At 37.4% G+C, this 25,867-nt stretch overlaps 2 protein-coding genes across 4 annotated transcripts in view; both read left to right on the top strand.

Annotated features, from left to right (window-relative positions):
- Window positions 1-1,893: 1,893 nt before the first annotated feature.
- On the top strand, window positions 1,894-13,294 carry LOC115225585. 3 transcript variants are annotated; one of them, XM_029796508.2, is made up of 2 exons: window positions 1,894-2,134; window positions 10,628-13,294. In XM_029796508.2, exon 2 carries the CDS (start codon window positions 11,175-11,177, stop codon window positions 12,018-12,020), a length of 846 nt encoding a protein of 281 aa, XP_029652368.1. In that variant the 5' UTR covers window positions 1,894-2,134; window positions 10,628-11,174; the 3' UTR covers window positions 12,021-13,294. The 3 variants fall into 3 exon arrangements, with proteins under 3 accessions (XP_029652368.1, XP_029652367.1, XP_029652369.1); XM_029796507.2 differs by lacking the exon at window positions 1,894-2,134 and adding an exon at window positions 6,627-7,119; XM_029796509.2 differs by lacking the exon at window positions 1,894-2,134 and adding an exon at window positions 7,631-7,862.
- LOC115225608 (zinc finger protein 675-like) overlaps window positions 4,303-25,867 on the top strand; it is a gene marked incomplete at its 5' end in the record, with an annotated part of 42,903 nt that continues 21,338 nt past the window's right edge. The window contains 4 exons of the mRNA XM_036514740.1: window positions 4,303-4,771; window positions 4,940-5,002; window positions 17,750-17,756; window positions 18,010-18,051. Of these exons, the coding sequence (XP_036370633.1) occupies window positions 4,303-4,771; window positions 4,940-5,002; window positions 17,750-17,756; window positions 18,010-18,051 (581 nt within the window). The remainder of the gene's footprint in view (window positions 4,772-4,939; window positions 5,003-17,749; window positions 17,757-18,009; window positions 18,052-25,867) is intronic.

The raw sequence follows: 25,867 nt of genomic DNA, 5'->3' as shown, positions 1-25,867 counted from the left end.
GCCCTGAATTTCGCGGGTGGATCTCCGCTATGTATAGCGGCATCAAGTCCACCGTCCAGATAAACGGTTACCTAACGGAACCGTTTTCGATCGAATGTTCAGGTCGTTAAAGGTGCCCCTTGTCACCACTTTTGTACGTGTTGGCTCTTGAGCCATTGCTGCAAAAGTTGGAGAGGCTGGGAAATAACTCGGATGAGATCGGAGGTGGGAGGACGGTTACTGCTTATGCGGATGACGTCACCCTCATCGTGTCCAATGAGGCCCAGCTACCTTGTGTGGAAGAGGCGGTGGCAGGAGCAAAGGTTAACAAGGACAAGTCGGTTGGCTTGCGCCTCGGCACCTGGAGGAGCAAGTCGATATCGTCCAGTGTCGTGGGACACTGGACGGATGGCCCTGTTAAGTTGATAGGAGTTTGGTTTGGGCCAGACTCCCAAACGGAGAGGAACTGGAGTGAGGTGACGAGCAAGGTGGAGGCCATAGTACGGACCTGGTCCGGAAGGTTTCTGTCCTTGAAAGGAAGGGTGGAGGTGGTACAGATGTTCATTGCATCTGTAATCACTTACCGCCTGACCGTTGTCCCTTGCCCCGATTCATGGCTTAGCATGTTGGAGCGAATCCTTTTCCGCTTTTTGTGGAAGGGAGGAAAGCCACTTGTGAGGCGCTCCGTTTGCTGCCAGGAACCGTTAAAGGGTGGGTTAGGAATGCCTTGGTTGATGATGCGCAGTCATGCGTTGAGGCTGAAGCATCTCTGGCACCACCTGGAGGGTGATAAGGTGCGGAGTCCGCTGGCAGGGGAATTTTTCCTGAGACCGGCCTCCTTAGTGAATTTTAAACCCGGTCGCATCAAAAGATGGAAACTGACTTTATGGCAAAAGGAGTGCCGACAGGCACTCACGCTGATCCACAAGGCGGGCAAGGCCGGCTGCGGAAATACCACCTCGGTATTTTATAGAAGGCTGGTAGAGGCAAAGAACGACGACGTCCTAGGAGGGGCTCTGGGGTTTGACGAAGACCAGCTTACCAACCTGTTTAAAAAGACTTTCAGGACGGGGTACTTGGATAATTTTCAAAGATCCCTGGCCTGGCAGTGCTATAGGAATGCTTTACCTGTTCGCGAGAAGTTATCGTGGCACGGAATTTCAGTGCCACCGACGTGTCCAAGGTGCGAGTTGGACGATGAAACCGTCCAGCACGCTTTTGTACACTGTCGGAAGTTGTCCGACTTGATAAGTTACGCAGAACACGTGTTATCGCATCTGGGACGAGTACAGCTGTCGGCTGAGTCTATGATTAAGATGATACCGCCAACTGGACTCTCGAAGGAAGGTGAGGCATGTTTTCACTGCACGGTTGCAGTAGTAAAAGAATGCATGTGGCGAACAAGAATGGAAGGAGTCGCGATAGGATCCTTTGTCTCGGGCCCCGGCTTGCTCACTTACTTCAGATATCATCTGAAGAGCAAAATGGGGCTGGAAAAGAGGATCTTACCACGGGGTGTGTATGAGAAAAGATGGAAGGAAGTGGAAAAAAAGGTGGGTGTCAGAAACCCAGCTTAACTATGGAGGGAGGAGAGGAAACAAAAGCTGCGGGGCCTTATAAATTGCCGGGGTTTAAAACTTCGGTAAGATCGAAAGTTTATGTAATGTTATAATATTCTATTGGTCATGTAAAGGACAATTTACAGACGAATTTTTATAATGAATAATCCAAATGTTATGGAAAATTTTTAATCGAACCTCTTAACTGTTTTTTGCATGTATGTCCTGTATTTGTCCTTCTATGTAACGATTGTATAATCATAATAAAGAAATATGGAGTTAGTTCCCGTTGTTAATTGCCAAAACTCTTCCTCATTAAGTGTATTTCTTGTTCTTGTTCCTCACGCACCTTGATTGTTTGATCAGTTCCACTTGACAACTGATATTTAAGAGAAAACTCAATCCAATATATACAAATGGTTGGTAATTAACTGTCTAAAGAAACAGATACAGCATTTATGATTATGTGGACCTGAAAAATATTAATCAACGTTTGTTGTAGAAACCTAGAAATTCTCTTGAAGCTGTCGTTGTCCACTCTGACTCCAGTTCTCACATCTTCCTCCTTCACTCTTTCTCTCCATATCTATTACTATGTAAGTATTTATTTAAACATTTCTATTATATATGTGTCGTATTATGTACATTTATTTGTTTCGATGTGTTGAGAAAGTTAAAAGGAAAAAAAATCTCACTAAGACGAAATTATACGAAAGGCTGTAATTTTAATACTTTCATTGTGTTGTCGTTTTCTTTTAGACATTTCATTGCACTTTTGGTTATTTTCTAAATTATTTGTAAAAACGTCGGATCAATCCCTTGTTTAGATAACATTTATCTTTCTTTCTAACGTGTAAATTCGACGATTTCGTTAAATGCGAGAAAATTACGATGTAATTAGTATGAAATGGGGAATGTATAAAAATACGAGTGTGCACTTGAAATACTGAAACGAAAAGCAAATATCGTATCGAGAGGAAATGGCTTTTATTTGAGACATAGGAAGTCTTTATTTCTGGTGGTTCTTCTGCATCATTAAAAGTTAGAATTAATAGGTTTTTCTAATTTATTTAATTTTTGTGTGTGTGGAGTGCTGCTTTAAGCACCTAATATAATCCCTCGTCACATATTTTTATTTGGGGGAATTTTCAGAAATTTTTGCGTTCGAGAATTCGTTCGGTCATGCAACCAAAAAAAGAAAACAATCAACTGTGATTTATGAGCTATTTAGCTGTTATTTTTCGCACATCTCACGACCAGTATGGTAATAATTCTCTGCTTAAGTTCCTCTGGGCTTGCAGGAAGAGGGGAGACATAGACTAGGCCCTCCCTGAGAAAGAAATGGCAAGGTGTCAGCTCAGGTGAACGTAGCGGCCATTTCAACCATCACGTTGCCTTCTTCAGGACGCGCCAAACTCTTTGGAGGAATCTGGCTTTCATTCTCCACATCAACCAATAATTTTTCCTACATTAAAATTTCCCCACTAAGGATTTTGATGCTGTAAGTGAGACATCAATATTATTTACTGACATTTATTCATCTTTTATGCTCAACAAAATATTAACGTTGAGCTAACCGTATATATATATATATGTATATATGTATTTGTATATATGGCTCCCATGCAGGTGGCATGTAAAAAGTACCATTCGAGCATGATTGATGCTAGTGCTGCCTGACTTGCACCCATGCCGGTGGCACATACAAGGCTCCTTTCAAGCATGGTCGATGCCAATGCTACCTGACTGGCTCCGTGGCACATAAAAGGCAACTGCTACATGCTCAAACAGCATCCATCTGTAGAAATCTTGCCTAATAAGATTGAAACCTTGTTCAGCCTCATGGCTTGCCAGTCCTCAGTCAAACCTCACAACCCATGCCAGTGTGGAAAGCAGACGTTAAACGATGATGATGAAGGTACAGAAAGAGCGATATCTGTTTTAGCAAACAAAGATACAAGACTGCAATGAAAACATCAGAAATCTAGTGTCATTTATATGTATATTGGTGTGTGTGTGTGTGTGGAAGTGTGTCTATGACAGACTTTATATTCCAGGAGTTGGTATTATAATAGATGTGTCTACTCTATGATATAAACATTTTGGTAATGCAGAAATTGGATAAGTTTATTAGTTCAGATAAAGAATTACATCTAAAATTTTTGAAACAAGAAATGTCGTAAATTTTTGTCTTATATTATTTTTTCTATTCTTTCAGAAAATCACATGGAATTGGCTAAAAAGTATTTTTTACTTTTAAAGAATCATCAATATGTATCGTGTTTGAAAGACTCTGCAAAGATATTCTACAAACGTATAATCCTGCTTCTATAAAACATTACTGAATTACAGTAAAATATTTCCTCTGAGAGAGAAAGCATTTCTTTACTTCTGTGTCTGAAATGTGCAAGAGATAATTTTCTCTTTTAAATATACTTTGATAGATTTCCAAAGAGTATTTGCAACATTTTTAAATATTGGCATTGATCACATTTAGAAGAAATATAAGAGATGTGATATTTGTTTGGAATAAACTATAAAAACAAAAAGAAGAAAAATATCCATAAATTTTGGTGAGAGAAGAAATATTATTGCAAAGTTGTTGATCTGTACAACTTGAAGGTTCAGTTTTATTTTTCTTGATGAGATGTCGGAAGAATTAGGAAAATCATCATATGACTGTGACATCTGCAAAGAGTCATTCTTAGAAGAAAGTAAATTCAATCAATACAAACAAATTCATACAGAGGAAGCACCATATCACTGTGATATCTGTGGTAAATCATTGTCTCACAGGAATAGCTTAACTCAACACAAACGTATTCATACAGGGGAGAAACCATATCACTGTGATATCTGTGGTAAATCATTCTCTGATGGTAGTCATTTACCTCGACACAAACGGGTTCATTCAGGAGAGAAACCTTATCATTGTGATATCTGTGGTAAATCCTTCACTTCAGGAAGTAACTTGACAACTCACAAACACATTCATACAGGGGAGAAACCATATCACTGTGATATCTGTGGTAAATCATTCTCTGGAAATAGCGACCTAACCACACACAAACGTATTCATACAGGGGAGGAACCATATTCCTGTGATATCTGTAGTAAATCTTTCTCTCAAAGCAGCAGCTTAACTAAGCACAAGCGTGTTCATACAGGCGAGAAACCATATCAATGTGATATCTGTGGTATATCATTCTCTCGAAACACTACCCTAACTACGCATAAATGTATTCATTCTGGGGAGAAACCATATCAATGTGATATCTGTGGTAAATCATTCTCTGCTGGCAGTCACTTAACTAAACACACACGTATCTATACAGGAGAGAAACCATATCACTGTGATATCTGTGGTAAATCATTCTCTCAGAACAGTATCTTAACTAAACACAAACGTATTCATACAGGGGAGAAACCATATCACTGTGATATCTGTGGTAAATCATTCTCTCGTAGCGGTGGCTTAACTACTCACAAATGGGTTCATTCAGAGGAGAAACCATATCACTGTGATATCTGTGGAAAATCATTCTCTGATCACAGTCGTTTAACTCAACACAAAAATATTCATACTGGGGAGAAACCATATTTTTGTGATATCTGTGGTAAATCATTCTCTCGAAGTGATCACTTAGCTAAACACACACGTATCCATACGGGAGAGAAACCATATTCCTGTGATATCTGTGGAAAATCATTCTCTCTTAGCGGTAACTTAACTCAACACACACGTATCCATACAGGAGAGAAACCATATTCCTGTGATATCTGTGGCAAATCATTCTCTCAGAACAGTGTCTTAAATCAACACAAACGTATTCATACAGGCGAGAAACCATATCACTGTGATATCTGTGGTAAATCTTTCTCTCAACACAGTTGCTTAACCAAACACAAGCATATTCATACAGGGTAGAAACCATACCCCTGTGGTAAGATATTCACTGGAAACAGTCACTTAACTATACACAAATGCATTCACACTCAAGAAAAATCAGTTCACTGGTATCTGTGGCAAATCATTTACACAAAATCATTTCTGATTTAAACAAGTCTTTCTTTATGAAGTGGGTCCATAACACAGTGATATTTGTTGTATAACATTTCCTCAGAAGGACAAAGGACGTATCTCATAAAGACATCCACAGAATATAGAAACTATATGAATGTGACATCTATAGTAAATCTTTGACATGAAATCATCCATTATTGAATCAAAAGAGCATTGACAGAGGAAGGAAAACATATCACTGTGATGTTAAACCTGAATCATTCTTTCAAAGTCGTGAATTGTTTGTACACAGTCCTGTTAATATGAAAGATATAACTGTAACCTAAGCGCTTTGTGCTAAATCAATCTATGAAAATGATCAATTATTGAAATGTAAATGCATTGATACAGAAGAGGAACCACGATCCTCATCATTTAACATTCTCCTATTCATGCTTCTGTGGATCAGATGGAATTCATTGATGGAGATTTAAAGGAAATCTTTTACATTTTTTCTCTACATGTAAATGTTTGTAATTCCTATTAGGAAATGAAACACATGTAATGCTGAATAAATAATATCAAACTCTTCTCCATTGTCCTTACGTGTTTTTTTCTAAGGTAAAAAAAATGGCTTCCACCTCACCCCACCCCGTGTTTTGGACCCATAAAAGGGTTTTGTAGCATATTATGAGGTCAGGGTAGTTGATTCCACGCAAAAAATCTAACATTTTGATTTTTTTCTTTGTGAAAATCATGCGGGAGTTAATATAGAAATTTACCATAATGTTATTTAGCGTCAAATCAAACCTGATACAGCAAACGTATCATCAAAGACATTCCAGCCTTCAGCAAACTGTCTTTTGAGGGATAATCTAGGACATTACGTACAATGGGCATGTGATTTAAATAGGGGTATAGTTTGGCTGCTATTTTTAGCATGTCGAGCGACCAGGCAGAGGCTCTTTCATAGGTTCGATTGCGTGATGAGATTTTTTAACACATTTTGGACCTATTTGGTTTGACCGGCAGTTTTTAACATAATTTCCACGTAACTAAATTTCATATGACACCGCTAGAAAAAAACTGCCGTTCAAACCGAAAAGATCCACAAAAAAGATTAATTTCTGGACCTGCCTTTCAAAGAGTAAAGACCCGGCAAGGATAAGAAACCTACAGAATAAGTCCTGCGCTGCTCCAGCGTGGCCGCAGTCACATGACTGAAACGTGTAAAGTCCAACAGCAAGAGTTAGTTCCCCTTGTTAACGCTTCGTAATTCCCTTTAATTCTTGCTCCTGTTTCTCACGCACTTTGATTGTTTGATCAGTTCCACTTTACGACTGATATTTAAGAGGAAAACCCAATCAAATATATACAAATGATTGGTAATTAAATGTCTAAAGAAGCAGATACGGGATTTTTTATTATGTTGAGCTGAGAAATAAGCATTAATGTTTGTTGCAAAAAGGAAGAAAATTCACTTGAAGCTGTCGTTGTCCGCTTTGACTTCAGTTCTTTGTACTTCAACATAAACTCACAGCTTCCTCGTTGACCTTTTCTCTCCATATCAATTACTGTGTAAGTATATATTTAAACATTTCTGCGGCGATCCTTCGGTATAGGTACCGTAAGTGGCGATGTTTCGCTTGTCGTAGCACACGTTTCCGTCGATTGTCGATTTCCGTAAAAAATGTAAACACTGAATCGGCCATACACACACACACACATACATAGATACATACACACACACATACATGCAGACATACATATACACATACACCGAGTAAAAAATTTCAGTTATCCCTCTTTTTCACACATTACTCTCTCTGTCTCTTCGCACACACTACCAGAAGCACTTCACTTACACAACATACTGTCTGTCTCCCACACCCCATCAAACAAACACACGGGGACTTCAAAGAGAAATTTCCTCGTCATAAAATCGCTTCCTCTTTGTCTCTTTCGCTCTCATTACTTATGTAAAAAAATAAAAGTTTTTTACGGAAATCGACGGAAACTTGTGCTACGACGAGCGAAACATAAGTGGCTTTATTTACATTTTTGAAGATAACAGAAACACTTTTCTCCCACTCCTAATCCTAACCCCCTCCCCATATATATATATAAAAAAGAAACACTCTTGAAATGTATCCTGTACTTCCGGTACCTATACCGAAGTTACGCCCATTTCTGATATATATATATATATATATGTGTCGTATCACGTACATCTAGCTGCATTTACCGAGACAAAATTTTAAATGTTGCCACATCTATGCCAGTACACTAGGTTTTCCATTTATCAGATGTTCTTCCTTGAGGTAAGATAAATTTTTTTCATGTTTCTTGCACACACGCGTCTTTGCTAGTATATACGCAGTGAAGTTATACAATAGCGTCGTATTTATTGATTGCTATTTTCCAGTAAATATCGGTGCCTCGTTGTACCATTTATTTACTTTTATATATATAATTTACCTTTACAGACTATCTTTTACTGGAAAGCAATACATTCGTATTGCATTATAATTTTCATATATATATATATATATATATGAATAAAAAATGGAGTTAACGCAGGTTTAAACAAGTATTTTTACTTTCGACACATGTTTCGAAAATTCCACTGATACTATTCAAAAGAATAAATGGTATAAACAGTGCAATCTTCTCTTCGGGAAAGTGAAAAAAACGAAACTCGTCAATACGACATTTTTTGAATAGTATCAGTGGAATTTTCGAAACATGTGTCGAAAGTAAAAATACTTGTTTAAACCTGCGTTAACTCCATTTTTTATTCATATTATTCAAAATATTCAACGTAAACACGAAGTTTCAACCTTTATAAACAAGGAGTTACAACATCTTTACTTGTGAGATTTTTGCTGCCCTGGTAACTATTTATTTATTTTTCCGTGTTAATTGTTAACAAGGTAAAAATACACTCATCTATATATATAACAATGATAAATATGAGAGTGAGTTATCAACAGTAGCAGAAACACATCGTGATGTAAATATGCCATTTGAATATGGCTAACCCCTAAGGGTGGATGCTACTGGGGCTAAAAACTACAGTAGCATCCACCCTTAGAGGTTAGCCATATTCAAATGGCATATTTACATCACGATGTATTTCTGCTACTGTTGATAACTCACTCTCATATTTATCAGTGTTTGATTTCACTTTTTCAATATCAGTGTCACTGAACACTGGAAAAAGTATATGTATTTGTAAAGAGAACCTCCTTCCTATCGACAACTGTGATTGTCACACGCTGATGATAGGTCAATACCTTGAAACTCGGGTCCGTGTGTATCATAAGTTGAAGACGGGAAGGATGGCTTCCCTTTGCAAATACTGACAGGGCACAGAAAGTGTGTCTATAGCCAGCTGGAGGAGATGTCTTCCTGGGGCTAAAAACTACAGTAGCATCCACCCTTAGGGGTTAGCCATATATATATATATATATACTAATAAAAAGGGTTCAGCAAACGAATTGCCTCACCACACACCGAAGTTCAGAAATAGCAGCCAAAAATCTTAGCCATTTCTTCTACTTTAAAAAGGGTCTTCCAGAGAAACCATAATACTTGAAGGTTATTCACACAGACAGAGGGTAACGTAACGAAAATCAAATTCATTTTCGTTAGGTTACCCTCTGCCTGTGTGAATAACCTTCAAGTATTATGGTTTCTCTAGAAGACCCTTTTTAAAGTAGAAGAAATGGCTAAGATTTTTGGCTGCTATTTCTGAACTTCGGTGTGTGGTGAGGCAATTCTTTTGCTGAACCCTTTTTATTAGTATTACTAAAATTTACCGTATAACGGTCCTGTTTTCATACCGAATTCTACTTGGTGAAATTTATTGATTATTTCTTAATTAATTAATTTTACCCTTTGTTACTATATATATATATATATATATAAATTAGAGATAAAACCACTATTAGGCAACTTAAGCAGTGATGGACATAAACCAAAACATAAAAAACAAAAAATAAATATAAATAATACATATATAAAATTTTAATAATTTAAATTTTATATATATATATATATATATTATATTATTTATATTTATACTGTGAAATTTGATTTAATCCTAAATCTAATTTTTCCCTGTAAGTTTGGATATACTCCCTAATATTATTATATATATATATATATATATATCATCATCATCATCATTTAACGTCCGTTTTCTGTGCTAGCATGGGTTGGATGGTTCGACCGGGGTCTGGGAAGCCAGAAGGCTACACCAGACTTCAGTCTGATCTGGCAGTGTTTCTACAGCTGGATGCCCTTCCTAACACCAACCATTCCGTGAGTGTAGTGGGTGCTTTTTACGTGTCACCGGCACAGTGGTGCTTCTTCAGCCTTTTTGTTCAGCTGTTATGCTTTGATTACTTAGAGTAGTGAAGAAGAGAGAGGAAAGAGGATAAGATGAAGCGTGAAGCAGAAAGATAGAAAACAGACTGTGGAAGAAGCGTGCATGATATGTTATAGGGGAAATGTTAGTTATTTTATGCTTAAAAATGTTAGTTCTGGGTCCTGATATAGAGGAGAGTTATGAATATCATTTTAGCAGATGGGTGATGTTCTGATGGTGAGATTAAAGAAAGGCAGAGAGAGTGAGAGAGGATTTTGGTGAATGTATCACCTACAAATTGTAATGTGTATTGGCTCTGACCTATCGCCTTGGCTTGTAAGTTACCAATGATATGCTTTACAGTGTATGGCATGTTGATTTCTTATGTGGTGTGTTAGTGTAGTTTTGTAAGGTAATCATTGACATGAATTTCATTTTTGCCGTAATTCAATAAATATTGTGTTAATAACTTTTAAAGTTTGCAATTTTGTGTAATTTTAGCTAATTGGAAGCCAACGACATATAGGTAATTTTTACCATAGTAACAAGTGAAGCTGTTATGAAGTTATTTTACCACATGTTCATCTTGTCATTTGTTACATGCTTAAAACACATGCGCTGTGTGGTGTCATTAGATGTGCTAAAAGTAATAGCTAAAGACGCTTTCAAATCCCACACCAAAATGTTAATTTCCTTTTCATATTTCCATTATAGGCTGAGGCATGGCTGTGTGGTAAGTAGCTTGCTTCCTGTGCATGCGTTGATTAGTTGCTTCCACACTGAATGCTGTCGAGACCTGCTTCGTAGCCGTCTTGAAGTGAGGAACCTTTGAAGGCATGACTGTAAGGTAGGCATCTGTTTTTTGAGGGATTTAGTGGGGATTTGTTGTTTGATATTGTTTTTCTTTTTTCAAATGAGAAATCCTCACTGAGTCCCAGACATTTGTCTGCCTGCAGTCGCGCTAAGTGACTCACTTAGTTGTGAGAATTCTTTTTTGGGGGATGTGTGTTGCCTTCGAAAAATTGTAAAATTTTGGAAAATTCTACCAATTTCTGGAGGATTTTTTTATGTTCCTGCTGCTGTGACTCTGGAGTACCTTTTTTTGGAATACCTGTTGCCCAGGATTACTGGGTGGCCAGAATTGTGTATGCTGTGACTTGAACTGTCTTCCTTCTTTCTTTTTCTCTGCTCTTTTTGTTTATTTTTGACTTTGTTTAGACTTTTTGCTTGAACTGTTTTTTGGACTTTCTTTTCTACAAGCATGGCAAAGAAGGTAAACACTACGTTGGAGTGGGAGATTGTACCTCCCAAGCAGTGGCTAAAAGACTTGAACGAGAGATCCGTGGTGTTGAGGACTTATTCTAAGTCACTCAACACCATCACGGAGTTCCCTCAAATTGAAATTGAAAAAGAGTTGGCAGAATATCTGCCAACTATTAAGTTTATTGCCAGGGGTGTCAAGTACGCAACGGTGTGGTTGCTATTTGACACCCCTGAGGTGGCTCACAAATTTGTGAGCCAGCCCTTAGAAGGGCAAAAGATTTTGTTTCTTCCCACATATTGTGGAAAGAAATTAACGAGAGCTTGGGTCTGTGGGCTGCCACCTGGTGTAGAACCCGAGTGGATAGAAGACACTATCCACCGGGGTCTGGGTGGCAGCGGAGCCAAGCTCCTAAATGTTAAAATTCTACCTGCAGCTGATTGGGTGAGGTCAAAAGCAGTTTTGACTCTGTGGACCCAATCAGCCAAGAATCTAGTTTTCCCAGATTTTTTGAGAATGGCTGGTTCTAGGTATCCAGTGATTCTTGAGGGACGCCCCCCCAAGTTTCACTTGTGCCTGGAACCAGGCCACATTAAAAAGAACTGTCCCCAGAACATAGGTAGGGTCCTGGAACAGTTAATAGAAGTAGCGCCCCCTGCTCCCCCATTGGGAGAGGTGGAGGCAGTCGATGAGGTGGAAACCTCGAAAAAAGGAAACAAAAGGAAAATGGGTAACAATGGTTGCCCACCAAATGACCCTAAAGCTGCAGGAGGGGAGGAAGATCTACCGGTAAAAGTGGAGGTACCACACCCTCCAGTAGCAAAGGGGAGAAAAAGAAAAATATAAAGAACAGGGCATTGCCGGCAGTTGATGGTACACTGCTGGCATGTCCTGAAACCTCGTCGGAAACTGTGGCCCCTCCCAGAGCGACGAGAGATGATCTTGTTATCTTCTTCCATAAGGGAGGGGCAGTTCACACAAACACACTCACGCACATGTATATATGTATGTCTGAAGAATTTCTTATATGAGATATTTTACATTTTTAATCTACATCTAAAAGTTTGTGATTCCTATTAGGAAATGAAACACGTGTAATGCTGAATAAATAATATCAAACTTTTCTCCATTGTCCTTATGTGTTATGTTATTACTCTGCAAAAAATATTATCCAAACCACACACAAAAATAATATACAACTTTAAGCCATTGTAACTTAAAAATAATTTTCTGTCGAAGAAGCAAATTAACTGATGAAATTCTACATGGAAAATTATATGAATATCTCAAATATTAAAATTAACACTACAGTTGAAAATATCCACACGTGGACCCAATCAGAAAAGATCCAACAGGGTGGGTGATAATGACAATAATAATGATTTGAGACAGAATTATCAAAGGTCTTCCCCACAAAATACCAAATATATAAAGTACAAGAGTATAAAGACAAGACTTAGTTCCCCTTGTTCAGAGTTAATTCTTCCTAATTTTGTTGCTCCTGTAGTGATGCTACTGTGTAGGGTTCAGCGCGCATGCGCAGAATGGGACTACTTCCGGGTGGCCACCGGAAGTCTTCCCATGCACATGTGCGGGAAACGTTCACTCAAGCCCACCAAGCTCAAATCTTCCTCTTCGGCTCGACAGCTCATGCGATCGGACATACATTCACCAGGCTCTGACAACCTCCCGACATAGCCGCCAACGACCATCAACAAATTTCAACAAACTAACAAGAAGCTGCACATCAGAGGTTGTCCTTCTCCCATCAGACACATACGACATCGCAATAAATAAACGAACTGCTGTCTTTTTACCTACAACCTGACTTCGTCTGTATTGTCTTATAAAATTGTATGTGACTAGATCGGATATCGACACCCTTCCAGTGAATCAATAACAGATCCTTCGTTACAATTGGTGACCCCAAGTTGAAAAAAAAAAAGAACAGAACAGAAGACGCAGCGAACAGGTTGTTGCCGGATAGAGCGCTGAACATTCATTTTTTCTTCCAGTTTTTCTGCTAAGTCTGAACACGATCAACTCTACGCAGTCATCATCCTTCGACGATTTGTTTCTGGTCCACTCAAACAGTTATAAAAGGAGCCTCTCTTATTTACAGCAATAATGACAACACTAACATACACCACGGACGCCTTCATATCATCGATGCTTTTTCTCTGCCGTCGTCATCACCATTGTCATCTTAGAACTTCACGTCGTCGTTATCATCGTCGCCAGCAACACTAAGCAACAATGTGTCTCAAGTCCATCACTGTCGCCTTCAACACCGTCGACCTCAACAAGATGTACATAGCAACTCGCGGAAGTTTAGCGTACACGCTGTTCGTGTATACACACCAGCATTAACAGCACAGTCTACCTGCGAGATCTTCTGTACCAATTTAACCTGTCACAGCATTGAAGCCACAACCGCTACACAACATGTGTTCAACCGGCATCTGCATTTGTGATCTCAACATTCTGTTACAGAACGAACTGCTATTATGTATCATGCTATTATGAACTGGTAAATTAACTCCATCTTGTCTGAAATAGCCCTGAGAGACTTTTTCCTATGCGCTGTATTTTATTTTGCCCGCATTCACCTTGTATTTCTGTCGCACACATGTACACACACAAATGCTATCTCTGTCACATTCATACGTCACACATGCCTTTCTCGCTTGTTTTTCCATGCTCTATTTGCCTTTGTGGACACAACTCATCTCTGTAAGACCCTAGGTCGGTCACGTATACATAGAGAAAGTTGTTTGTCCATTATAACGCGCCAGCATGTCACACTTTTGTTCCTGCACGACCGAGGCATATAATCGCTCAAGCACTGGCTGGCAGCCTCAGCCTTACTACATTAACCACTGGCATATTCATTGCTGTGTTTCAGTCTAGCAAGCCCTATTGCATTCATACACCTCTGTTCTGCACGTGTACTGCCTTGTTTTGCAACACATCTGCGTTAGCTCAATTCTTTTCCCGACTCAAAGAACGTCGGATGTTCACTTGCGCTGCGCCCATGTTTAGGCGTAATTTCCCCGTTAGACCCCTGTTTGTCACGTAATTAACAGAGAAAATTATCTGTCTCGCGCATCACTCCAGCATGCTTACACTGTCGCCCTTGCTAATCTTACTCTTTCAGCTGAAGCACTGTCTGCCTTTTGTGTTACTAGCGATCTATCTGCCAGTTCCATTTCCTCTCCTGCAGCAATTGACTTAACTGCTATTTCGCAGGATCAACCACCTTTAGAGGAGTTGGATTTAACTTCGCCTAAGTTATTAACTGTGTGTTTGCCTAGCTTCCGCTCCTTTCAGCGGAAGGCTCTATACTTTGTGACGTATCCACCGGTTCACCTAGACCATTTGTACCTGAGAAACATCAACGTTCTGTGTTTGATGCTCTTCATTCACTGTCACATCCGGAAGCTATTCTTATTCACACATGCACCTTTGATTTTGCTCATTTTAAGTATTTTTTCTTTTTTTTCCTTTTGGTGAATTTCTTATGTATATTATAAATTCTGCCATTTTGTTATATTGTATGATATTATGTACCAAGTCTTCTGGGGGATCGGCAAGCCTTCTGTTTTCTGCAGCACCACCACAAATTTTCTTGTTGTCGTACTTCGCACTCGAAGGGGAGCCTTGTAGTGATGCTACTGTGTAGGGTTCAGCGCCCATGCGCAGAATGGGACTACTTCCGGGGGGCCACCGGAAGTCTTCCCCATGCGCATGTGCGGGAAACGTTCCCTCAAGCCCGCCAAGCTCAAATCTTCCTCTCCGGCTCGACAGCTCATGCGATCGGACGTACATTCACCAGGCTCTGACAACCTCCCGACATAGCCGCCAACGACCATCAACAAACTTCAACAAACTAACCCGAAGCTGCACATCAGAGGTTGTCCTTCTCCCATCAGACACGTACGACATCGCAATAAATAAACGAACTGCTGTCTTTTTACCTACAACCTGACTTCGTCTTATAAAATTGTATGTGACTAGATCGGATATCGACACCCTTTCAGTGAATCGATAACAGATCCTTCGTTACACTCCGTATGCATGTGTATTGCTTGCTCAGTTCCACTTTACAACTGATATTGAAGAGAAAATCTAATTAAATAGTCACGTGATTGGTAATTAAGTGTCTACAGAAACAAATGCAGCATTTTTTTTATTATGTTGACCCTTTAAATATTAATATTCGTCGTAAAAATTCTCTTGAAGCTGTCACTGTCCACTCTAACTTTTCACTCATTCAACATATTCTCATATTTTCATCGTTGACTCTCTCTGAATATATATTACTATGTAAGTATACTTCTATTGTATATGTATCATATTACGTACGTCTGTTTGTTTCGATGTGTTGAGTAAGTTACAAGAAAGAATCTCACTAAACAAAGACGAAATAGCGGAGGTAAAGGGCATGGACCGCACCTACCTTTCCCTAATTTTTTTGCGATGGAAACCCACTTTTTCAACTTCGGTGAGGCTGTTCTTTCAATACTTTCGTTGTGTTCTCCTTTACATTCAGATATTTCATTGCATCTTTCCTTATTTCCTATATTATTTGTTAACGTCCGATGGATACCTTGTGTAGATAACTTTTCTCTTTCTTCCTCACATGTAAATTCCGCGGGAAAATTACGATGTAATTTGTAAGACATACGGAATGTATAAAAATACGAGTGTGCACTTGAAATACTGAAACGAGAAGTAAATATTGTATACAGAAGAAATGGAACGGATTTTATTTAAAACCTAGGAAGTCTTTATTTCCGGAGGTTCTTCTCTATCATTACAACTTACAATTAATATCTATTTTTCAAAGGAATCTTTCTTTAAGCACCCAATATAACCGCTTATCATATATTTTTATTTTTGGGGAATTTTCAGAAAATTTCTGCGTATTTCTGCTGTACATGCAAGGATTGAAACGGTTATGAAACCAACAAAGAAGGGAAAAGACCGATTGAAGAGCAATTTAGCTGTTATTTATCGCGCACCCCACGACCATCTGATACCTTCCGAGTTTCTTTCTCACTCTTACGTGCTAATGTTTTTCGATATCTTTTTTCACATAAACACATTCAATGGTCCGTTGTTGGGATTTAAGGCATTATATATGAATTGCACTCTGTGTGTTTATGCTATTTTCAATTAATTACCTAAGTTATCCTTTTCTCTCTTCGTAATACATATATATCTAAATTCAAATTACTATGAACGTAAACAAACATACGAAGTTTGCTTTAGAAGCTTTTGAGATGTCTTAGGAAGTTTAAGAAGTGATTTTAAATTCTCAAAGGCAGGATACTGCTAATAATATAGGCTGAAGAGGATAAGATACCCCAAGTTTGCAGAAAAGTGTTGGGGGCCGGCTATCAGATTCGAACTCACACCTCCGTGATTACGCGTCGCTGTATTTTTCACTCACCCTGATAAACAATATTTCGTTGCGAAGTAAAAAGGAAAAGAAACATTAATTGTAAGGTGTAAGAATTTAAAAATAACGAGAATAATTTAATGTTAAAACTACATCATTTGCCCCCATTGAGAAGGATTGTCACCAATTTCCTTCTCCACCTCAACCAATAATTTTTCCTACATCAAAAATACCCCACAAAAGATTTTGATGCTGTTAGTCATCCATACTAATTATTTACTGACTGTTATTCATGTTTCATGTAACACAGAATATTGACATTGAGCTGCCTGTATGTGTGTATTTATATATTTATAAATGTACGGAAAGAGGCAGATGAGGTGTGATATCTCTTTTACGACACATGACTGAGATGAAAACATCAGATATCTAGTGTTATTGACATGTATATTGGTATGTGTCTATGACAGACTTAATGTCCAGGAGATGTTATTATACTACATGTGTCTACACCCTGATATAAACTTCTTGAAAACAGAGAGATGGGATAAGTTTAATAGTTTAGATAAAGAATTACTTCTAAAATCTTTGAAAACAGAAATGTCGTAACTTTGCACTTTTGAATATCTGCCTTTTAAACATACTTGATGTCTTATATTATTTTTTCTATTCTTTCAGAAAATCACACGAAATTGGCTAAAAAGTATTTTTTGCTTTTAAAGAATCATCAATATGTATCATTTTTGAAAGACTCTGCAAAGATATTCTACAAACGTATAATCCTGCTTCTATAAAACATTGCTAAATTACAGTAAAATATTTCCTCTGAGAGAGAGAAAGCATTTCTTTACTTCTGTGTCTGAAATGTGCAAGAGATAATTTTCTCTTTTAAATATACTTTGATGGATTTCCAAAGAGTATTTGCAACATTTTAAAATATTGGCATTGATCACATTTAGAAGAAATATAAGAGAAGTGATATTTGTTTAGAATAAACTATAAAAGCAAAAGGAAGCAAAATATCCATATATTTTGGTGAGAGAAGAAATATTATTGAAAAGTTGTTGATCTGTACAACTTGAAGGATCGATTTTATTTTTTCTTGAAGAGGTGTCTGAAGAATTTTGAAAATCATCATATGACTGTGACACATACAAAATGTCATTTTTAGAAAAAACGTAAATACAGTAAACACCAAGAAATTCATACAAGTCAAGAACCATATCCCTGTGATATCTGTGGTAAATCATTCTCTCTTCGCAGTGGCTTTACTAACCACAAACGTATTCATACAGGGGAGAAACCACACCACTTTGATATCTGTGGTGAATCATTCTCTGTTAGCAGTACCTTGACTGCACACAAACGTATTCACACAGGTGAGGATCCATATTGCTGTGATATCTGTGGTAAATCATTCTCTGATGGCAGTACCCTAATTAAACACAAACGTATTCATACAGGGGAGAAACCATCAGTGTGATATCTGTGGTAGATCATTCTCTAGAAATAGCAACCTAACCACTCACAAGCGTATTCATACAGGAGAGAAACCATATCCCTGTGATATCTGTGGCAAATCTTTCTCTGAAAGCAGCAGCTTAACTAAACACAAGCGTATTCATACAGGGGAGAAACCATATCACTGTGATATCTGTGGTAAATCATTCTCTGATTGCAGTAGCTTACCTTACCACAAACGTATTCATACAGGGGAGAAACCATACCACTGTGATATTTGTGGTAAATCATTCTCTGTTGGCAGTACCTTGACTGCACATAAACGTATTCACACAGGTGAGGAACCATATTGCTGTGACATCTGTGGTAAATCATTCTCACAAAAACATCACTCAATTAAACACAAGGGTATTCGTTATGAAGTTGATCCATAACACAGTGACAATGGTTGTATAACATTCCTTCAGAAGGACAAGTTTGTATCTCATAAAACCCTCTACACAAGAAAGAAACTATATCAATGTGATATCAATTGTAAGCCTTTCATTTGAAATGATGCATTAACGAATCAAAAGAGCATTGACAGAGGAAGGAAAACATAGCAGTGCTTAATCATTCTATGAAAATGGAGAATTCTACACAGTCCTATTAATATGAAAGATAAAACCATACCCTAAGACATTTGTGCTAAGTCAATCTATGAAAATGATCAATTATTAAAACATAACTGCATTCATACAGAAGAGGAACCATATCACTACAATGATGATAATCATCATCATTTAAAATTCGCTTTTCCATGCTTCAATGGATCAGATGGAATTCATTGATGGAGATTTTCCTGAGCTGGGTACCCTTTCTTGTGACCAATCCTCACCTGTTTCCAAGCAAGGAAATACTTTCCCTGGTGAGACATATTTTACGCAGAGGACTGGAAATGAAGAACTGCACAAGTATGACGGTCATGATGGCCATTTACGGACATCACATAATATCTGGACAAGGATACACACACACACTCACACACATGTATATATGAAGAATTTCTTATAGGAGATATTTTACATGTTTTCTCTTTGTCTAAAAGTTTGTAATTCCTATTAGGTAATGAAACACATGTAATGCTGAATAAATACTATCAAACTGTTTTCCAGTCTCCTTATGTGATATGTAATTACTCTGCAAAAAATATCCATGCCTCAGACAAAAATAATATTTATGTATATATATAATAACCAGCTTGTTTGTACAGCTGTTATGCTTTCATTAGATTAGTGGAATAAATGAGGGATGGGGGACAGAAGTGGGGAAAAGGCAGAGAGAAATAGAGTAAGGTGATTTTATAATAATTCTGCTTCTCGTTCTGTTACTTAGCTCGTCAGTTACACTTTCATGTTATTAGAGAAAAGGGGGTAGAGAGAGAAAAGATGATAAGACAAAGAGTGAGGCAAATAGGGAAAGAAAGGAAAGGGAGAGAGAAAAAGACTAAGACAGAAGCAAGCATGACATGTGATAGGGGGAATGTAACAGTTATTTTATGGTTAAAATAGCTACCTGAAGGTCGTGATATAGAGAAGAGTTAGAAATATAATCTTAGCAGAGGGGTGATGTTCTGATGTTGTTATTAAAGAAAGGCACAGAAACAGAGATAGATGATGATGGTGGTGTGTTGATAGGGAATAGGAATTTCTTTTTTTTATAGAGACCATCACTCAACACTTGCACTTCTGTGCAGTTATTTATCGCCTTCTCACTTAAGAGATTGATATTTGTTTCTAAGGATTAATTTAGCCTAAACTATGGATTCACAAGAGACACAGTTGCAAGCTGCCTGAGAAAAGATACACAGATCTAGAGCATGGAACACTAAGAAGATATAATAAAAAAGAGGAAAAAGATGGCACCGATGGTGTTGTGAGGAATTGGATGTAGACAGATGCCAAGCATATTCAAAGAAAGCTAAAACTATGAATGCTATAAAAATGCAAATCATCCTCTCTTTCTTAAATAGGTCCTCTTAATTTTTTTCATTCTGTAGAATTTACATGGGTCTCACTAGTAATTAATAATAAACTAAAGTGGCGAACTGGCAGGGTCGTTAGCACATTGGGGAAAATACTTAGCTGTGGTTCTTCTGACATGACATTTGCATTTAAATTCTGCCAAGGTGGACTTTGTCTTTCGTCCTTTTGGCGGTTGGTGGAAATAAGCAATGGTTGAGCACATCCGCGGAATTGCTGGCCTTGTGCAAAAATTTGAAAACAGTACGAACTTTAATGTTGACTTCTTGCTCTTGCCTGTGATAATGCCAGAAGCACTTTGGCTTGCTTCAGTAGGTTCTGTTGTACCTTGGTGTGTGGCCAACTGAGGAATTCTATCAAAGCCTTTCTCCAGGCCAACAAGTGCCAAGTATAATGGTTTATTCACAACTAAATACTTGTATTGCAGTTGTAAGTAGGCAGACCTACACACACACACATATATTACATTAAAAATGAACTTCAATCTTGCTTCCAATGTTACATAGCCAAAATGGCACATAATGGGGAAAATACTAAGAATTAAGACTTTCCTGAAATGTGAATACAAAGGGAATAAAATAAGTTTCGCATGAATTGGACAACTGGTTCTTGAGATATTAGGAGTTTTGGTGGGTATAAATACCCAAAACAGTGCATATTGAGAAAGTACACCAAAAATAACTTAACCCTGAAAAGGAAGAATTTCTAGCCTTTTGGTTAGACACATTATGACTAACTTGCCAACAAAAAAAGTTGTTTTTACAGAAAATGTTTCTATTTTTGCTTTTTTGTATTTATATTTTAGCTTTCTTTAAACAGAGAATTTTATTTATTTTTTTATTATTTTCAATTGAATACAATTACGAAAATTGTTTTGGCATATTTAAAAAATATTTTAAAGTGAAAATGGCTTTAGAAATACTGTAAATATTTCGTAAAAGACCTGTTCATAACCTCACTATGAAATAAATTCTTTCTATAGGTTTTGTTCAAGTGCATTCAATGTATCTCATCTCCAAAGATTCGGTTGCTATATCTAGCATGCCCTGTTACCATACAACAGCTATTTACGATACAGGACTCAAAATAGCTCTTACGTGGTAGCAGGGCATGCAAGAAATAGTGGCCGAATATTTCTTTTTCTAAGGAAAGTAGCCGTTTATGTATAATTTCAATGTCACATACATTGAAAGCATGTAAAATAACCCAGAAAACAAAACTGTTGGTGGGGAAACTCCAAGGTCCCCCACCACCCCTCCCCCTTTCTTTTTCGGAAGAATGTTACGTGTGGAATAAATTATTTCACACCAAAGTACAAACGGCTCCTTTATGAAAAAGAAAGGACAGGTCATTCGAAGCTTTCTGTCCCCTGTAAAGAACCAGGTCATCCTCGCAATTTCGGCTGATTAATCTTGAGATTGCTCCAATCTGGCCAGCCCCAAGGAAATACTAAGCTAAGAGCATCAGATTCCTTGGAAGAAAGCATGGAATGTATACGAAAATAAGGACGGAAAAACAGACGATGTTACACAAATATAAATACAAAATACAATAAAAATATTAATAATAATAACAGGACATAACAACAGGTGTCTTTCGACTGGGGACGAATTGAATTCAGCTGGTGTGTGTGGAAATGAAGCCTTACGGCAGAGATACAGAGCTTTCACAAACACACGGAAGAATATCGATGTTGCACTGACCGTGGTCAGACACAAAAAGAGGGCTAGCAGTCTGGCCTATCGGTCACGTGGGAAGAGAAGAGAGAGAAAAAGAGGAACAAAAGAATTAAGAAGGGGAAAGAGAAGAGAGAGAGTTGTAGATTTGTTCAACTACAAGCGGTGCTCCAGCATGGCCGCAGTCGAATGACTGAAACAAAAGTAAAAGTACCCTATGAATTACCGTGTGAAGAATACAGATTCACAAATATTTGACAACACGTGTTGCCATGCTCAAAATGATAGCTTCCAAACCCTGTTTTGTGAATGAGTAAACATAATCGAATTTTAAGCCATTGTAACTTAAAAACAACTTTTGGATCTTATCGGTTTGAACGGCAGTTTTTTCTAGCGGTGTCATATGAAATTGTCACCCATAATTATGACCCTAGTATCGATCTATTGCATTTCAATGTGTTTTAGGGTTGGGGTTAGGGGAAAGGGTATCTCTTTTCTTCACAAATGTAAATAAACCCAATCTGTTCCTTAAACGAGGGACATATTCATACAGCACAGAATGTTTTCACCTCAATAGACGTCATTGATTGGTTGAAATTGAAGGAAAAAAACAACAAATATCTTACAAACTACAGAATTTTCTCAATAAAGCCAAGAGAAAAAGATGTTTTATAAACACATTCTACCAGTATACGAAGTTTAAAAGTGTTTAGTTACCTAGAAATTATTTTTAAAAACTGCCGTTCAAACCGAAAAGATCCCAACTTTCTGTGGAAGAAGCAAATTAACTGATGAAATTCTGCATAGAAAATTATATGAATCCCTCAAATATCAAAATTGTCAGATCTTTTTGGTTTAAATGGCAGTTTTTTAACAATTTCTAGGTAACTAAAAAATTTAAAACTTCGTATACTGGTAGAATGTGTTTATAAAACATCATTTTCTCTTTCTACATGGATCCACCTTACTCACCAACACTTCTCCTTCCACCCCACTCACTATCACCTTTCTCTCCCCAAGGTTTACCTTCAAACCCTTGCTTTCAAATGCCTCCTTCCATTTCCAAAACTTCTCTCTCATCAGAACAAGGTCATCTGCATACAGTATCTCCATTTACAGTCTCTTTCTTGCATTCTCCTTCTCCACATCAACCACTATTGCAAACAACAATGGTGACAACACAGATCCCTGATGCACACCGACTTTCACCACAAACAAGCTGGTTACTATATATATATATACTGTAAATCCTCGAGTATAGTCCACACTTGAGTATAACACCTAAACCAAAACCTTGTGTATAATACACACCCCTTCTCTATCTTGAGTCGTGCGTCATTAAGCCAGCAGCACCTAGTCAAACAAACACTTCCACGCATGCGTAATACAATAATGGTGATGTTTTTAACTGTTATATGGGAATGTAAATATGTTTCCAAATTGTTTTTGTTACATGTTATTCTGTGTTCTGAATACTTTTATTTTAATAAATGTTGCTTATTGCAAGTTATGGATGATTATTTTATGACTTCATTGCTTTCAGGCCTAGCTTAAGGTATTTTCGCGCCTGACAGCACAAAATGCGTCTGAATAAACATTGCATGACAGCAAAATAGAGACTCGGACATTGCTTAGAGAATACTTTTCAATTTTAACCTGGTATATAGTACACACTAGGGATTTTGACCGATGAATTTTGGGAAAACAATGCGGATTATACTCAAGAATTTACGGTATACATATATATTATTTTTGTGGGTGGTTTGGATGATATTTTTTGTAGAGTAATTACATAACACATAAGGACAGTGGAGAAAAGTTTGATATTATTTATTCAGCATTACATGTGTTTCATTTCCTAATAGGAATTACAAACTATTAGATGTGTAGAAAACATATAAGATAATTCCTATAAGAAACTCTTCAAACATACATAAGTGTGTGTGTGTGCACCCTTGTCCAGATATTATGTAGTGTTCATAAATGGCCATCATGACCGTCATACTTCTGTAGTTGTTCATTTCCAGTCTTCTGTGTAAAATATGTCTCACCAGGGAAAATATTTCCTTGCTTGGAAACAGGGAAGGTATCAATGAATTCAATCTGATCCATAGAAGAATGTAAAAGTGAATGTTAAATGATGATGATCATCATCATCGTAGTGATATGGTTCCTCTTCTGTTTGAATTCATTTATGTTATAATTGATCATTAACAGATATCTTAGGGTATGGCATATTCTTCATATTAACAGGACTGTGTATAATTAATTCACCATTTTGAAAGAATGATTCAGGTTTAACATCACAGTGATATGTTTTCCTTCCTCTGTCAATGCTCTTTTGATTCAACAATGGATGATTTCATGTCAAAGATTCACCATAGATGTCACATTCATATCGTTTCTATATTCTGTGGATGTCTTTATGAGATACGTCCTTTGTCCTTCTGAGGAAATGTTATACAACAAATATCACTATGTTAGGGATGCACTTCATAAGGAAAGACTTGTTTAAATCAGAAATGATTTTGTGTAAATGATTTGCCAGAGATATCACTGTGAATTGATTTTTCTTGAGTGTGAATGCATTTGTGGATAGTTAAGTGACTGTTTCCAGAGAATGTCTTATGACAGCTATCACAGGGGTATGGTTTCTACCCTGTATGAATACGTTTGTGTTGAGTTAAGCCACCGTTCTGAGAGAAAGATTTACTACAAATATCACAGCGATATGGTTTCTCCCCTGTATGAATACGTTTGTGTATAGTTAAGTTACTGCCAACAGAGAATGATTTACCACAGATATCACAAGAATATGGTTTCTCCCCTGTATGAATACGCTTGTGTTTAGATAAGCTGCCGCTTTCGGCGAATGATTTACCACAGATATCACAGGGGTATGGTTTCTCACCTGTATGAATATGTTTATGTATAGTCAAGCTACTGGTTTCTGAGAATGATTTACCACAAATATCACAGGAATATGGTTTCTCCCCTGTATGGATACGTGTGTGTTTAGTTAAGCTACCGCTTTGAGAGAATGATTTACCACAGACATGACAGTGATAAGGTTTCTCTCCAGTATGAATACGTTTGTGCTTAGTTAAGGTATAGCAAGCAGAGAATGATGTACCACAGATATCGCAGGGATAAGACTTTTCTCCGGTATGGATACGTATATGTCGAGTTAAGTGACTGTGATTAGAGAATGATTTACCACAGATATCACAGGAATATGGCTTCTCTCCTGTATGAACCCGTTTGTGAGTAGTTAAGTTACCGCTTTGATAGAATGTTTTACCACAGATATCACAGTGGTATTGTTTGTCCCCTCCATGAATCCGTCTGTGAGCAGTTAAGATTCTGCCATCAGAGAATGATTTACCACAGATATCACAGTGATAGGGTTTCTCTCCTGTATGAACACGTTTGTGATTCATTAAGCTGCTGCTTCGAGAGAATGATTTACCACAGATATCACACTGATAGGGTTTATTCAATGTATGAATATGTTTATGGTTAGTTAAGCTACTCTGAACAGAGAATGATTTACCACAGATATCACAGTGGAATGGTGCTTCCTCTGTATGAATTTGTTTGTGTTGATTGAATTTACTTTCTTCTAAGAATGACTCTTTGCAGATGTCACAGTCATATGATGATTTTCCTAATTCTTCAGACATCTCTTCAAGAATAATAAAATCGATCTTTCAAGTTGTACAGATCAACAACTTTTCAATAATATTTCTCCTCTCACCAAAATATATGGATATTTTCTTCTTTTTGCTTTTATAGTTTATTCCAAACAGATATCACTTCTCTTATATTTCTTCTAAATGTGATCAATGCCAATATTTAAAAATGTCGTAAATACTCTTTGGAAATCCATCAAAGTATATTTAAAAGAGAAAATTATCTCTTGCACATTTCAGACACAGAAATAAAGAAATGCTTTCTCTCTCTGAGGAAATATTTTACTGTAATTCAGCAATGTTTTATAGAAGCAGGATTATATGTTTGTAGAATATCTTTGCAGAGTCTTTCAAACATGATACATATTGATGATTCTTTAAAAGTAAAAAGTACTTTTTAGCCAATTTCATGTGATTTTCTGAAAGAATAGAAAAAATA

The sequence above is a fragment of the Octopus sinensis genome, linkage group LG28 (assembly GCF_006345805.1).
Source record: "Octopus sinensis linkage group LG28, ASM634580v1, whole genome shotgun sequence".
Taxonomy (NCBI): Eukaryota; Metazoa; Mollusca; class Cephalopoda; order Octopoda; family Octopodidae; genus Octopus; species Octopus sinensis.
This window is presented reverse-complemented; position numbering and strand designations above follow the sequence as displayed.